The sequence below is a fragment of the Ovis canadensis genome, chromosome 5 (assembly GCF_042477335.2).
Source record: "Ovis canadensis isolate MfBH-ARS-UI-01 breed Bighorn chromosome 5, ARS-UI_OviCan_v2, whole genome shotgun sequence".
Lineage (NCBI taxonomy): Eukaryota > Metazoa > Chordata > Mammalia > Artiodactyla > Bovidae > Ovis > Ovis canadensis.
Window position 1 is genome coordinate 33949136 of NC_091249.1, and position 16379 is coordinate 33965514.

At 47.1% G+C, this 16379-nt stretch overlaps 1 protein-coding gene across 1 annotated transcript in view; it reads right to left on the reverse strand.

Annotated features, from left to right (window-relative positions):
* The window catches only part of TMPRSS9 (transmembrane serine protease 9), a 32928-nt gene extending 19529 nt beyond the window's left edge, over nt 1-13399 (reverse strand). Inside the window, exons 1-5 of the mRNA XM_069591471.1 lie at nt 13241-13399; nt 8062-8189; nt 6005-6072; nt 5721-5896; nt 4839-4880 (exon numbers count right to left, since the gene is read on the reverse strand). Coding sequence (XP_069447572.1) covers nt 4839-4880; nt 5721-5896; nt 6005-6072; nt 8062-8189; nt 13241-13382 — 556 coding nt within the window. The 5' untranslated portion in view covers nt 13383-13399. The remainder of the gene's footprint in view (nt 1-4838; nt 4881-5720; nt 5897-6004; nt 6073-8061; nt 8190-13240) is intronic.
* Nucleotides 13400-16379: the final 2980 nt, after the last annotated feature.

The window sequence follows — 16379 nt, forward strand, 5'->3', positions numbered from 1 at the left end:
CGTGTGTACTTTTTACATTTCTACCATTCATTTTTTAAAAAAAGAAATAGGTGAAATTAATTTTTAAATTGGAGTAGAGTACATATAACATAAAATTAGTCTCTGAAGTGTAGGTTCACTTTTAGGGTCAATCATTCTCTGCAGGGTGGGGGGCCATTCTGGGCACTGTGGGGTGGACAGCATCGCCAGCCCACCACCTCTGGATGCCAGGAGCCCCCAGCCATCATGACTACAAATGTTCCCAGACATCATCAAGTGTCCCCTGGGGGAAGGATCACCCCTAGCTGGGAACCATTGAGGTAGAGCTGGATAAATATAAAAGAATCCACCTGCCAATGCAGGAGATGCAAGAGACGTGGGTTCAATCCCTGGGACAGGAAGATCCCCTGGAGAAGGAAATGGCAACCCACTCAGGTATCCTTGCCTGGGATATCCCAAGGACAGAGGAGGCTGTTGGCTAAGTCCATGGGGTCACGAAGAGGCAGACATTGTGTGATACTCATGCTGTGAGCTGGCTAGGAGGGCGTCAGAATATTTAAAGCAGTGAAATTCTAGGTGGTGCAGACTCTTTCCCCCTCCCAAAACTGTATGCTTTCTGTCTTTTCTTTTAACAAAAACATTCAGTTCAGTTCAGATCAGTTCAGTCATGTCCAACTCTTTGCTACCCCATGAATCACAGCACACCAGGCCTCCCTGTCCATCACCAGCTCCCGGAGTTCACTCAAATTCACGTCCATCGAGTCAGTGATGCCATCCAGCCATCTCATCCTCGGTCGTCCTCTTCTCCTGCCCTCAATGCCTCCCAGCATCAAAGTCTTTTCCAATGAGTCAACTCTTCGCATGACGTGGCCAAAGTACTGGAGTTTCAGCTTTAGCATCATTCCTTCCAAAGAAATCCCAGGGTTGATCTCCTTCAGAATGGACTGGTTGGATCTCCTTGCAGTCCAAGGGACTCTCAAGAGTCTTCTCCAACACCACAGTTCAAAAGCATCAATTCTTCAGCACTCAGCCTTCTTCACAGTCCAACTCTCACATCCATACATGACCACAGGAAAAACCATAGCCTTGACTAGATGGACCTTAGTCAGCAAAGTAATGTCTCTGCTTTTGAATATGCTATCTAGGTTGATCATAACTTTTCTTCCAAGGAGTAAGCGTCTTTTAATTTCATGGGTGCAATCACCATCTGCAGTGATTTTGGAGCCCCCCAAAATAAAGTCTGACACTGTTTCCACTGTTTCCCCATCTATTTCCCATGGAGTGATGGGACCGGATGCCATGATCTTCGTTTTCTGAATGTTGAGCCAACTTTTTCACTCTCCACTTTTGCTTTCATCAAGAGGCTTTTTAGTTCCTCTTCACTTTCTGCCATAAGGGTGGTGTCATCTGCATATCTGAGGTTATTGATATTTCTTCCGGCAATCTTGATTCCAGCATTACATCACTTAAAAAAACATAGTGCCTTCTTCTAATTATGCTTAGCTCTGAACAATCAAAAGTGCCTCATTTTTTAGATCCTTTGCTCACACAGGACTATGACTCCATCTCCCCCATAAAAGGCTGGTGCATAGAACTAGTGTTTACTGTGTTTGAGGGATTTCCTTTGTGTGCCTTAAAGACGCTTCAGGAAACCTCTCTTGGTGTTTGCAGAGAAAACTGGGCAGAGGGCAAGGGGCTGAAAAAACATACTTGATTTTTAAAAATTGAAGTACAGTTGATTTATAAGCAGGACAAAGGCTAACAGGGTTTTGCCAAGAGAATGCACCGATCATAGCGAACACCTCTTCCAACAACACAAGAGAAGACTCTACACATGGACATCACCAGATGGTCAATACTGAAATCAGATTGATTATATTCTTTGCAGCCAAAGATGGAGAAGCTCTATATAGTCAGCAAAAAAAAAAAAGAGAGAGAGAGAGAGAGAGACAAGGAGCCAACTGTGGCTGAGATCATGAACTCCTTATTGCAAAATTCAGACTTAAATTGAAGAACGTAGGGAAAACCACTGGGCCATTCAGGTATGACCTAAATCAAACCCCTTATGATTATACAGTGGAAGTGACAAATAGACTCAAGGGATTAGATCTGATAGAGTGCCTGAAGCACTATGGATGGAGGTTCGTAACATTGTACAGGAGGTGGTGATCAAAACCATCTCCAAAAAAAAGAAATCCAAAAAGGCAAAAATGGCTGTCTGAGGAGGACTTACAAATAGATGAGAAAAGAAGAGAAGCAAAAAGCAAAGGACAAAGGGAAAGATAATACCCATTTAAATGCAGAGTTCCAGAGAATAGTAAGGGGCGATAAGAAAGCTTTTATGAGTGAACAATGCAAAGAAACAGAGGAAAATAATAGAATGGGAAAGACTAGAGATCTCTTCAGGAAAATTAGAGATACCAAGGGAACATTTGATGCAAAGATGGGCACAATAAAGGACAGAAACAGTATGGACCTAACAGAAGCAGAAGATATTAAGAAGAGGTGGCAAGAACACAGAAAAACTATACACAAAAGATCTTAATGACCTGGATAACCACAATTGTGTGGTCATTTACCTAGAGCATCCCAGAGTGTGAAGTCAAGTGGGCCTAAGGAAGCATCACTATGATCAAAGCTAGTGGAGGTGATGGAATTCCAGCTGAGCTATTTCAAATCCTAAAAGATGATGCTGTTAAAGTGCTGCACTCAATATGCCAGCAAATTTGGAAAACTCAGCAGTGGCCCAAGGACTGGAAAAGGGCAGTTTTCATTCCAATCCCAAAGAAGAATGTTCAAACTACTGCACAACTGCACTCATTTCACATGCTGCTGCTGCTAAGTCGCTTCAGTCGTGTCGACTCTGTGCGACCCCACAGACAGCAGCCCATCAGGCTCCACCGTCCCTGGGATTCTCCAGGCAAGAACACTGGAGTGGGTTGCCATTTCCTTCTCCAATGCATGAAAGTGAAAAGTGAAAGTGAAGTTGCTCAGTCGGGTCCGACTCTTAGCGACTTCATGGACTGCAGCCTACCAGGCTCCTCCATCCATGCGATTTTCCAGGCAAGAGTACTGGAGTGGGGTGCCATTGCCTTCTCCGCATTTTACATGCTAGCAAAATAATATTCAAAATCCTCCAAGCTAGGCTTCAACAGTATGTGAACTGTGAATTTCCAGATGTTCAAACTGGATTTAGAAAAGGCAGAGGACCCAGAGATCAAATTGCCAACATCTACTGGGTCATAGAAAAAACTAGAGAATTCCAGAAAAATATCTACTTCTGCTTCATTGACTATGCTAAAGCCTGTGGCTGTGTAGATCACAAAAAAACTGTGGGAAATTCTTAAAGAGATGGGAATACCAGAACATCTTACCTGCCTCCTGAGAAACCTGTATGCAAGTCAAGAAGCAACAGTTAGAACTGGACATGGAACAACAGACTGGTTCAAAATTAGGCAAGGAGTGTGTCAAGACTGTATATTGTCACTCTGCTTATTTAACTTACACGTAGAGTACATCTTGTAAAATGCCGGGCTAGATGAATCACAAGCTGGAATCAAGACTGTTGGGAAAAATATCAATAACCTCAGATATGCAGATGACACCATCCTAATGGCAGAAAGTGAAGAAGAATTAAACAGCTTCTTGATGAAGGTGAAAGAGGAGAGTGAAAAAGCTGGCTTATAATTCAACATTCAAAAAACAAAGATCATGGCATCCAGTTCCATCACTTCATGGCAAATAGATGGGAAACAACAGAAGCAGTGACAGATTCTATTTTCTTCAGCTCCAAAATCACTGTAGACGGTGACTGCAGCCATGAAATTAAAAGACGCTTGCTCCTCGGGAGAAAAGCGTTGACAAACCTAGACAGCGTATTAAAAAGCAGAGACATTACTTTGCATACAAAGGTCCATATAGTCAAAGCTATGGATTTTCCAGTAGTCATGAATAGATGTGAGAATTGGAAAATAAAAAAGGCTGAGTGCTGAAGAACTGATGCCTTTGAACTGTGGTGCTGGAGGACTCTTGAGAATCACTTGGACATTTAGAAGATCTAACCCGTGAATCCTAAAGGAAATCAACCCTGAATACTCATTGGAAGGACTGATGCTGAAGCTGAAGCTCCAATACTTTGGCCACCTGACGCAGAGAGTCGACTACCTGTAAAAGATCATAATGTTGGGAAAGGTTGAAGGCAGGAGGAGAAGGGGATGGCAGAGGATGAGATGGCTGGATGGCTCATTGGACATGAATTTGAGCAAACTCCCGGAGACAGTGGACAGGGAAGCCTGGCGTGTTGTGGTCCATGGGGTTGCAAAGAGTCAGACACAACTGAGCGACTAAACAACAACAATAGTTGGTTTATAATGTGTTTAATCCTGCTGTGTAGCAAAGCGATTCAGTTATACATGTATACGTACTTTTTCATATTCTTTTCCCTCATGTTTTGTCTCAGGACATTGACTATATTAATAGTTCCCTGTGCTATACAGTAGGACTTCATTGTTCATCCATCCTATATATAACAGTTGGTATCTGCTAATCCCCAACCCATAATCCTTCCCTCCCTGACCCTCCTCCACCTTGGCAATCCCAAATCTGTTTTCAATATTGTGAGTCTGTTTTGTAGATAAGTTTGTTGTAACATCTTTTAAATTCCACATATAAGTGATGTCATATGGTACCTGTCTTTCTCTGCCTAACTTACTTCTAGTATGAGAATCTCTAGGTCCATCCAGGTTGCTGCAAATGGCATTATTTCATTCTTTTTTATGGCTGAGTAGTATTCCATTGTGTATATGTGTACATGTGTGGTGTAAACACCACATTTTCTTTATCAATTCATCAAAACATACCTGACTTTAAGTCTCTTTCTGACAGTGGCCCCTTCTGGCTTCCTGCAGCAAAACAAAGAGATAAAAGATTATTTAGCGAGTGGCGAATTTCTTTGACAACATCATATTGCAAAGCAGAGAACTGCACTGTCTACCTGGGAGCCCCTTAAATTCTAACTCAACTGAGATAAAATCAGATAAAATATTCTGTTCCTCATAATAAGAGCACAACAGCTGCATGGGGCAGGTGGCTGCCAGAGTGGATGGTGTAGACCTGAAACAATTTCATCTGTGCAGAAATCTCTCTCAGCACTGGTGACGTTACTAAGACACCAAGCGTATCAGGGGTGGTAGAAGGGGACTGTAAATGTCCTCCAATGCCAGGTCAAGGCAACAACCTTTTAATCTGCACACTCTAAAATCACATCTGGCTGTCAAATCCCAACACATAGTAATCTTAGAATTTTAGAGCATAACATCGATGCTTAGTTCTATATCAGGGGGCCAGGGGCCAAATCTGGCCCACCACTTGTTTTTATAAAGTTTTATTGATACACAGATAAGTGTCCATTTGTTTATATATTGTCTTTGCTGCTTTTGTGCTATGATAGTCAGGTTGAGTCATCTTGACAGAGACCCAGTGGGTGGCAAAGATGAAAATAATTACAAGTTGCCACCCTGTGGTGTCTACCACTGAAGGTAAAGCAATGTATATATGTTTCCTTGTCACTGAAAGGGTCGATTATGGAAAGTGTCAAGTTTAATGCAACTTCCACCTGGCTCCCCTCTCCCAGCACATCCCTCCCAAAGTCTCCTTGTCTCTGGGGTCACTCCCCTGTGAGCTGGGCAGACACGATGGTGCCACAGGGGGCTGGGGGATGCCACAACCCTGGGGTCACTCACCTGTGAGCTGGGCAGACACAATGGTGCCATAGGAGGCCAGGGGGATGCCAGGGCCCTGCAGCCTCGCATGAAGTCCCCGCTGCAATAGCTGCTCCTCCAGGCCTGGGCTCGGCGTCCACAGGGCCAGCAGCAGAAAGTGCAGCCGGAAACGCACCAGGACGCTGGCGTTGCCCTCCCTGATGGGGAGGACATTGGCCTTGAGAGGCAGGGCACTTCTCAGCTGGAATTCTCTGCAAATCCAAGGGTCCCCCAAGATCCTTTACCCCCAGGAGGCCCTCACTCACCAGTAACTCAGCACTGTGCAGCCCACGCAGCTGGACTCCAACTCTGTCTCTTGAAAGCTGCTGACAAACTGCAAGAGAAACAACAGCCACAAATGTGAGACCCCATGGAGACCCTGGGGTGGGAGAGTGGGGGAGGAGGAGAAAAGCACCTCCTCTTCAACTCCATGTGTACAGTCAGCTCATACTGCTGAGTGAGTGATGGGGTGGGCAGTGCCAGGTCGTGCCTATGAAAACACAGCTCCACCAACACATGATGGAGAAACATGTGGTCCCTCCACACATGGGAGCATCACGCAGCCATGAGCAGAGGTGAAGCCCTGACACTCACAACCACGTGGACGGACCCTGAGAACACGGTGCTCAGTGAGAGAAGCAGACACAGAGGGACACACAGGGTGTGACTCCACTGACGGGAAACGTCCAGAACAGGCCGATCCATAGACACAGAGAGTGGGTTCCTGGTGGTCAGGGGCAGGGGAGGGGATGGGAGTGACTGCTGATGGGGAAATAGGGTTTCCTTTGGGGGTGATGAAAGCTCCTGGAATTAGCGGTAATAGTTGCACAACTCTGAATGTACTAAATGTCACTTTAAAAATGGATGAATTTGGACTTCCCTGGAGGTCCAGTGTTTAAGACTCTGAGCTTCCACTGCAGTGGGCATTAGTTCCATGCCTGGTAAGGGGAATCTGCCTGCAATGTGGAAGCCCTGGGTTTGATCCCTGGGTGGGGAAGATCCCCTGAAGAAGGAAATGGAAACCCACTCTAGGATTCTTGCCTGGAGAATCCCACGGACAGAGGAGCCTGGTGGGCTATAGTCCATGGGGGTCGCAAAGAGTCGGACATGACTGAGTGACTCACACTTTTACTTTTAGAGGAACTAAGATCCCACATACCACATGGCATGGCCAAAAAAAAAAACCAAGTGAGGTATAAGTTGGATTTCTCTGGTGGTCTAGGGGTTAAGTCTCTGTGCTTCTACTGCAGGGGGCGTGGGTTCAATTCCTGGGCAGGGAAGTTCAAACAACACACAATGCAGCCAAAAAAAAGAGGTGTAAGTCACCTACCATAAAAACTCATCTTTTAAAAGTATACAGTTAGATGGGCTTTTAGTACATTCACAGATTTGTACAACTCACCACTCTTTTAAAACATTCTCATCGCTCCAAAAGAAGCCCATCCCCATTACCAGTTACCCCCCATCCCCTCCCCCAGCCCCTGACCACAGGAACCCACTCTCTGTGTCTGTGGATCGGCCTGTTCTGGACGGTCCCCACCAGCAGAGTCACAGCCTGAGTGTCCTTCTGTGTCTGCGTCTCTCACTGAGCGGCGTGTTCTCCCCATGTGGTAGTGGTAGTGGGTGTCAGGGCTGGGTGACGCTCCCGGGCGTGGAGGGTTCCCAGCTGTTTGTCCATTAGCTGCTGATGGACAGTCCGGCTGCTCTCACTTGGGGGTTATCATGACTCATGTGCTGGGAGCATCACGTTTCCTTTGGGAGCAGGTTTCTGTGTGGACACACGTTTTTGTTTCTCTGGGGCAGACACCCAGGAACGGAATGGCTGGGTCAGGTGGTATTGCTGTTCATCATCCAGTCGCTTAGTCGTGTCCAATTCTTTGCAACCCCATGGACTACAGCACGCCAGGTTTCCCTGTCCATCACCAACTCCCGGAGTTTCCTCAGACTCAAGTCCATTAAGTTGGTGATGCCATCCAACCATCTCATCCTCTGCCGCCCCCTCTCCTCCTGCCCTTAATCTTTCCCAGCATCAGGGTCAAACTGCCACACTGCTTTCCACAGAGGCTGCCCTTTTCAGATTCCCACCAGCCACATAGGAAAGTTCTGATTTCTCTACTGAAATGCAGTTTACAACCTTCCAATAAGACCTATGGGTCTTGTAGATGGAGGTTCCCACCCGATGCTGCCATCCCCTGCTTTCCAGAAGGAACCAGCCGCGTCCTGTTCCTCCCATGGCCCCTCTCCCTTCCTCTGCCCTGCTGCCTCAGTCAGAGCCCCTGGCCACCCACTTGCCGCCCCCACCCCTGGCTCCCAGGAACCTCACCAGCATTTCCAGAGCGGGCGTGAGCGTGCGGTAGTACTCTGAGGTCTCCTGCTGCAAGCTGGGGGCAAACCGGATCCCACGCAGCTCAGCCGTGTGCTCTACGTCGACGCCCTGTGTGGAGAGGGAAGCTGCGGACGAGACCAGGGCCCCATGAGAGCGCCCACTGCAGGGGCAGGGCTCAGTCAGCGAAGCTGGCCTCCCAGGCCCCCTGCCACCCCAGGGCTGGTCATCCCAACTAATGGGTGGGCTGACTCCCTGGGGGTTGAATGACTATTAACAGTGCTCTTTTTTTTTCTTTTTTAAGAGGACTATTTTTTTAAAGTCTTTATTGAATTTGTTCCAACAATGCTTCTGCTTTATGATTTTGGTTTCTGACCACCAGGCATGTGGAATCATAGCTCCCCTACCAGGGATCAAACCTGTATCCCCTGCACATCCTTAACCAATGAACCATCAGGGAAGTCACTACGTGCCCCCTCATCCACTCTCACTCTCACCCATCACTCACCTGAAGGCTCCCAGGTCCAGCACAAAAGCCCCAGGTGTCCCCAGGTTCCCTTAAGGGGAAGGCTGACTCCCCCTAGAAATGCCTGGCCCAGGGCCCCGGGTCAACTTCAGCCAAAAATGGCTGAAATGGCCTTAAAAGACCTTACCTCAACTTTGGGGCAATTCCCACCTCCTTCCTGGCGGCTCAGATGATAAATAATCCACCTGCAAAGCAGGAGACCAGGGTTCGATCCCTGGGTCAGGAGGACTCCCTGGAGAAGGGAATGGCTACCCACTCTAGTATTCTTGTCTAGAGAATCCCATGGACAGAGGAGCCTGGTGCACTACAGTCCACAGGGTCGTAAAGAATCGGACACAATTGAGTGACTAACACTTTCACTTTCCCTGGAAGAGGCCACCTAGTGTGACAGGGGCATGGCCACAGTCAGGGATACCAGGACCCTCAGATCCCCACCCATGATGCCACCCCCTGAATAACACGACTTCCAACTGTTGGAAACACTGTGGGAACCACATACAGCAAAGAACATTAAGTGTCTTAAAGTAAAGAATATAACCCTACAGAGCACACGAAGACAACTCTTTCTGTCAAAAAATACGCAAGACTGGCAAAGGGGCCCCCAGTCAAAAATGATCATAATTGCTAAATTTTAAAAACAGGGGGACTTCCCTGGTGGTCCAATAGTTAAAACTGAGAGGGTAACAGGCAGGAAGGCTAGAGGTTCCCAGGCAGAGGAAATAGACTGCAAGTATCAGAACACACTACGGGTGTCAGAGGCTGTTCTTCCTTCTCTTTGCAAAATTAAAAGGAGCTTTCTTTTAAAATTCTGTGTTGCCATGAGGACACCTGGTTCCACCTGAACTCTTCTCAACCTTGAGCCACCCAATGCAGTTTTTCTTATGGAAATGTTTTTCTTAAGCTATGTTAATGAACTGTGTATTTATCTTAGAATCTGCCTTTCTTCAAGTCGGTTTGGCCTAAGACTCAGAAGGATAATGGCTCAACAAACCAGTATGTTTTACTCTTACTTTATTTCTTAAGAGAAATATTCTCTTAAGCCATGTTAACGAAACTATGTATTTACTTGGAAATCTGCCTTTCTTCAAGATTCATGTCAATTGTTTTATGGCCAAGGACAACTCACCTTGTGACAATGCTATCTCAAAATGCATGTTGTGATTGAGGGGCCTGGTGCAACTCTCAGTTTTGAGGCATTTCCTTTCTCTAATTAGCAGCCTGCTAATAGGTATATAATGCCTTACTATAAACTAGCAAAGGGACATTCTTTCTACCCCCTTCTGATGTCTATGTCAGAAGTTTTCTCTCTCTTTTATACTTTAATAAAACGTTATTATACAAAAAGCTCTGAGCAATCAAGCCTCATCACTGGCCCCAGATGGAATTCTTCTCCTCCGGAGGCCAAGAATCCCAGCATCATTCATGGCTTGTAGCAGCAATCTTTCAAAACTCTGAGCTGCCAATTCAGGGGGCTTGGGTTCAATCCCTGTTCAGGAAAATAAGATCCCACATGCCATGTGGTTTTGCCCAGTGGTTAGGACTCAGCACTTGCACTACCATGCCCCTGGGTTCAATTCCTGGTCGGGGAACTAAGACACTCCACAAGCCATCTGGCATGGCCAAAGAGAAAAAGAATTTTTTTAATTTAAAAATAGAAGTAGCTGTCATCTACCCTACGGAAGTCAGGTCCCAGCTCTACTTACTGGAATGAATATTCATCAGATAGATATTTAGATACTTATTTATTGAATAGATAGAACAAACAGACTAAAACAATTCTAAAAATGGTTGTTTTCTCCTGCAAGGAACTAAAAAGAAAGGTAACAAGAACCCTGCTATGTGGACCCAAGCGCTTATGCTCTGGGCCCCCAATAAGCCCCACACTTTTCCTCTGAAATACCCATGGCTCCCACGCACTTGGAGAAACAGTCCAGCCAAGGGCCCGTGTAAAACTGTACACCACTGAGTAAAATTCTGAGCTGTCTGGGAAGGGGACAAATTTGAACTGTAATTTTAAAATTGTTTTTAAATTTGGAGAGGCTCCAAAATCACTGCAGATGGTGACTGCAGCCATGAAATTAAAAGACACTTACTCCTTGGAAGAAAAGTTATGACCAACCTAGATAGCATATTCAAAAGCAGAGATATTACTTTGCTGACTAAGGTCCGTCTAGTCAAGGCTACGGTTTTTCCAGTAGTCATGTGTGGATGTGAGAGTTGGACTGTGAAGAAGGCTGAGCACTGAAGAATTGATGCTTTTGAACTGTGGTGTTGGAGAAGACTCTTGAGAGTCCCTTGGACAGCAAGGAGATCCAACTAGTCCATTCTGAAGGAGATCAGCCCTGGGATTTCTTTGGAAGGAATGATGCTAAAGCTGAAAGTCCAGTACTTTGGCCCCTCATGGGAAGAGCTGACTCATTGGAAAAGACTCTGATGCTGGGAGGGATTGGGGACAAGAGGAGAAGGGGACAACAGAGGATGAGATGGCTGGATGGCATCACCGACTCGATGGACGTGAGTCTGAGTGAACTCTGGGAGCTGGTGATGGACAGGGAGGCCTGGCGTGCTGCAGTTCATGGGGTCACAAAGAGTCGGACACAACTGAGCAACTGAACTGAACTGAAAGCCTTCCTTGGAAGAAAAGTTATGACCAACCTAGATAGCATATTCAAAAGCAGAGACATTACTTTGCCAACAAAGGTCCGTCTAGTCAAGGCTATACTTTTTCCAGTGGTCATGTATGGATGTGAGAGTTGGACTGTGAAGAAAGCTGAGCGCCGAAGAATTGATGCTTTTCAACTGTGGTGTTGGAGAAGACTCTTGAGAGTCCCTTGGACTGCAAGGAGATCCAACCAGTCCATTCTAAAAGACATCAGCCCTGGGTGTTCTTTGGAAGGAATGATGCTAAAGCTGAAACTCCAATACTTTGACCACCTCATGCGAAGAGTTGACTCATTGGAAAAGACTCTGATGCTGGGAGGGATTGGGGACAAGAGGAGAAGGGGACAACAGAGGATGAGATGGCTGGATGGCATCTCTGACTTGATGGACATGAATCTGAGTGAACTCTGGGAGTTGGTGATGGACAGGGAGGCCTGGCGTGCTGCAGTTCATGGGGTCACAAAGAGTCGGATACCACTGAACAACTGAACTGAACAGAACTGAAAGCCTTCCTTGGCTTCAGAGGTTCTACTGGAGATTTGATCTAACTGTTGTCCCAGAATGTATCTGTGCTTCTAGAATGGAGTTGTGAAACTGATTTCTGCTGGGGGACAGGGTTGGGGGGTAGGCAGGGCGCATGCGCCCACGCACACACTAAAACCAGTTTTCCTGCACTTCACCTCACAGCCATCAGAGGGCATCTATTAGCCATGCCAGACTTCCAGCTATTCCAGATATTCACAAACATACATCTATACATTTTAAATATATATTAAAAATATACACGTTGTAATATTAAAATATATACATCCCACATTGGGTTGCCAACTTTCTATTTTGCCACATGACACCATTTCCCCCCAAAACTGCCAGTTACCATCATCATTTTTGAACGAAGGGTGACTTTCACTCCCCCACACAGAACTAAGAAACTCATCTCAGAAGGAGCTCGGGTCAGAGCAGAACTTCCCGTGATGGCAGAAGATCCTAGATCTGATCATCCCCTGCAGAAACCATGAGCCACCCGTGAAATGTGGCTGGAAGGGATGTAGGAACTGGATTTTACCTGTCATTTAAATTAAGTCTAAATGGCACTGGGGCTCAGGGCTACCATGCAGAGGTGCGGGGCAGCCCTGGAACTCTGTGCAGTTGGCAGGCATCTGCTGGAGCCTTCCACTGACATAAAAAGACCTCTGTGTATTTCTGTAACTGCAGCCCACAGCATTCACAACAGGTCATCATTTTGTATGTGTGGGCGTGCGCTCAGTTGCGTCTGACTCTTTTCGACCCCATAGACTGTAGTCCATCAGGTTCCTCTGTCCATGGAATTGTCCAGGCAAGAATATTGGAGTGGGTTGCCATCTCCTTCAGGGGATCTTTTGGTCCCAGGGATTGAATCCATGTCTTTTATGCCTCCTGGATTGGCAGATGAGTTCTTTACCACTAGCACCACCTGGGAAGCCTTATTTTGTATGAAGTGAGAGGGACTTCCCTGGGGGTCCAATGGTTAAGACTCGGTGCTTCCACAGCAGGAGCATGGATTCAGTTCCTGGTTGGGGAACTCAGATCCAGCATGCCGTGTGGTCTGGCAAAAAGTAATAATAATAAAGTGGGAGCCACTGTTGACTGTGGGAGGTGGGAAAGTTAACAACTGCTCACTCACTTCTTATATTTTTGGGGACTTTCCAAATTTCTCAAAATAAGTTCATTTCCCTATTGGTCTCCATTTCACCCTGGCCATGAATCTTCATTAAGAACCCCATATGTGGGAGACCTGAAATTTGCAGGTATTACCACGATGCCCAGGCTCCCAGTGCCCAGCCTGGTGCTAAGTGCAGCAACATCCAGGGCCGGGCCCCCCCTGCCTTGCTCTGGGTGGCCTCCGTGGCCTGTACGCTCGACCCTTTGCTCTGGGACACCCCTGAGTGACTCCCAGGCATCTTTCCGCCAGTCTCCTGGTGTGTGGACCCAAGCCAGCCCATGGCCACTCACCCACAAGGACTCCCAGGGTGACGAGGATGATGCTGGTGGCCACGAGAGTGGAGAGGGCCGTCCGGCAGCACACGGCATCTGCAGCCAGGACGTCCTTGGCGGCTCCAGGCACCAGCCGTAAGTCACTGGCAGTGGGCTCCATGGCTCCCGGACACGGACAGAGACCTGGAGGCGAGCAGAAGAGAGGCAGAAAAGCGAGCTTAGAGCTGGGGGCACTTCTCTTCCCCTAAGCAGGGGTCTTCCTTGTGCAAACGTAGCTGCCATCAACAGCACCTGAGGCGAGCCTGGATTCTTGTTAGCAGACGTGAGTTGATTTAAACCACTAAGCATCAGATGATGTTGTGGTGTAGCATAACAGTGACTACAATGCTCCTTCATCCATTAAATGCTATTTGAAAGTCAACTAATGGCTTTAGGTTGTTTTTTTTTTTTTTTTTTTGGCTGCACCACACAGCTTGTGGGACCTTAGTTCCCCAACCAGGGATTGAACCCACAGCCGTGGCAGCGAAAGTGCAGACAGAATCCTAACTACTAAACTGTCAGAGAATTCCCAATGGCTTCATTCTTTTAGGTTTTTTTAAACTCTGTTTTTGGTTGTGCTGGGTCTTCATTGCTGGGCTTTCTGCAGTTGCAGAGAGCGGGGCTCCCCTTCACTGCGGTGCTCGGGATTCTCGTTGCAGTGGCTTCTCCTGTTGTGGAGCCCAGGTTCTACAGCATGCAGGCTTCAGAAGTCACGGCTCCCCGGCTCTAGATCACAGGCACGGTAGTTGGCACGCGGGCTTAGCTGCTCTGCGGGACAGGAGATCTTCCCAGATCAGGGATCAAACCTGTGTCCCCCGCATTGGCAGGTGGAGTCTTATCCACTGTGCCACCAGGGAAGTCCATTAAAAAAAATGTTTTTTAAGTCTTTACTGAATTTGTTACAACATTGCTTCTGGTTTATGCTTTGGTTTTTTTGGCCTCAAATCATGTGCGATCCCAGCTTCCCAACCAGGGATGGAACCTACACCCCCTGCATTTGGAAGGCAAAGTCCCAACCACTGGACCACCAGAGAAGTCCCATTTTGTTTTTTAATTGTATTCATTTTTATTGGAGTATAGTTGCTTTACAACAATGGCATTTTTATGAGTATGCAAAATTTTAGCATTAGGCTGATTCTCCATCATAACAATTAATGATATATATATTTTTAAATTTCTTATTAGGGAGGATGGCGTCTCAGTGGTAAAGATTCCACCTGCCAATGCAAGAGACAAGGGTTCGATCCCTGGGTTGGAAAGAACCCCTGGAGGAGGGCATGACAACCCACTCTAGTGTTCTTGCCTGGGAAATCCCATGGCCAGAGGAGCCTGCTGGGCCACAGTCCATGGGGTTGCAAAGAGTCAGATATGACTGACTGACTAAGACAACAAAGGGTAAGAATAAGCTGTGAGATCTAACAGCTCTGGCCTCCAGCTTCCTCCTCTGTTAAATGGGCAGAAGACAATGGCTGCTGCCATCTGGCTAATTCCTGTCTCTCAGGATCCAGGATCTCAGACTCTCAGTTCACAGAGAGCAGAGCTGAGAGGTAGTGACAGACTGAACTCCGGCACTTCTGCCTCTTAAGTGTCTCTGTGTGAAGCGCCAACAAATTCACTTAAGGCAGTTGGCTTCTCCTCCTTGCAACTACAAGAGCCTTGAATGTGTTCAGCCCTCCCCATTCACAGCATACCCCTACCCCCGACCTGGCTGGATAATTCCCTTACGTTCATGAGACCTGAGCAGACTTCTGCTCTAAACCCCCAGCCTGCAGAGAAGCCTTTGTCTAGGAGGGATGAGTCACCTTTATGGCTTTGCAGCGGTGGATCTCATTACCTACCCTCACCCCTGTTCCGCATGGATGCTGCCTCCATTGCGTGGGCAGAGAATGACTCATATCTGGCCTCTGACACACTCTTCCCCGTTTGAACACCACCCAGAAGGAAGTGGGGAGACAATCCCATTCTACTTCCCTTGACAGGGCTCCATGAAGGTGCGCACTTGGCCGGGTGCTGCTCTGGGGGGAATGGAGCTGCTCTGTAGGCCCGTATGGATGGACGGTAGGTCTGCGCATCAGATAAAATACAGTGTGTGCATGCAAAGTCGTTTCAGTTGTATCCGACTCTGCAACCCCATGCACTGTAGCCCATCAGGTTCCTCTGTCCATCGGATTCTCTAGGCAAGAATACTGGAGTGGATTGCCATGCCCTCTTCCAGTGGATCTTCCCGACACAGGGAATGAACCCACATCTCTTATGTCTCCTGCATTGGCAGGCGGGTTCTTGACCACTAGCGCCTATAGACTTCCCTGGTGGTCCAGTGGTTAAGACTCAAAGCTTCCAGTACAGGGGCACAGGTTTGATCCTTGGTCAGTGAACTAAGATCCCACATGCCACACAGCTCAGCCAAAACAAACAAGCAAACAAAAAGCATGACAAAAACATCCTGTGACAGTTAACTTTATGTGTCCATAGGGCTAGGCCATGATGCTGGGTTTTGACCAAACGTGGTTCTTGACTTTGCTGTGAAGACATAATTAACATTTAACTAGTTGACGTTGAGTAAGGCAGATGAGCTTCTGTAGTGTGGGTGCGCTGTATCCAATCAGTTGAAGGCCTTAAGAGAAAAGATCAAGGTTTCCCCCCAAAGAAGGGAGAATACTGCCTCCAGGTGGCCTTTGTACTTGAGCTGCAACATCAACTTTTCCCAGGGTCTCCAGACGGCCCTGCAGATTCTGCATTTGCCAGCTGCCACGACTGAGCTAATTCCGGCCTCTCTGTCTTCCTCTTCATTCTGCTGGTTCTCTTTCTCTAGAGAACCTGACACACACAGTCCCTAACATGTCTTGTGCAAAATTTGGAACATACTTGTGTTAAGAAAAAGCGTTTTAAAATTCTGTATTCAAGTCATTTATTTGGCTATGTTGGATCTCAGTTGCAGCATGCAGGATCTAGTTCCCTGACCAGGGATCGAACCCAGGCCCCGTGAATTGGGAGCACAGAGTCTTAGCCACTGGATTGACAGGGAAGTCTCCCCAAAATGTATTTGTTGTTTGCCTGAAATTCAAATTTATCTGGGTGTGCTGTATGTTTATTGTTAAATCTGGAACCCCACCCCGGG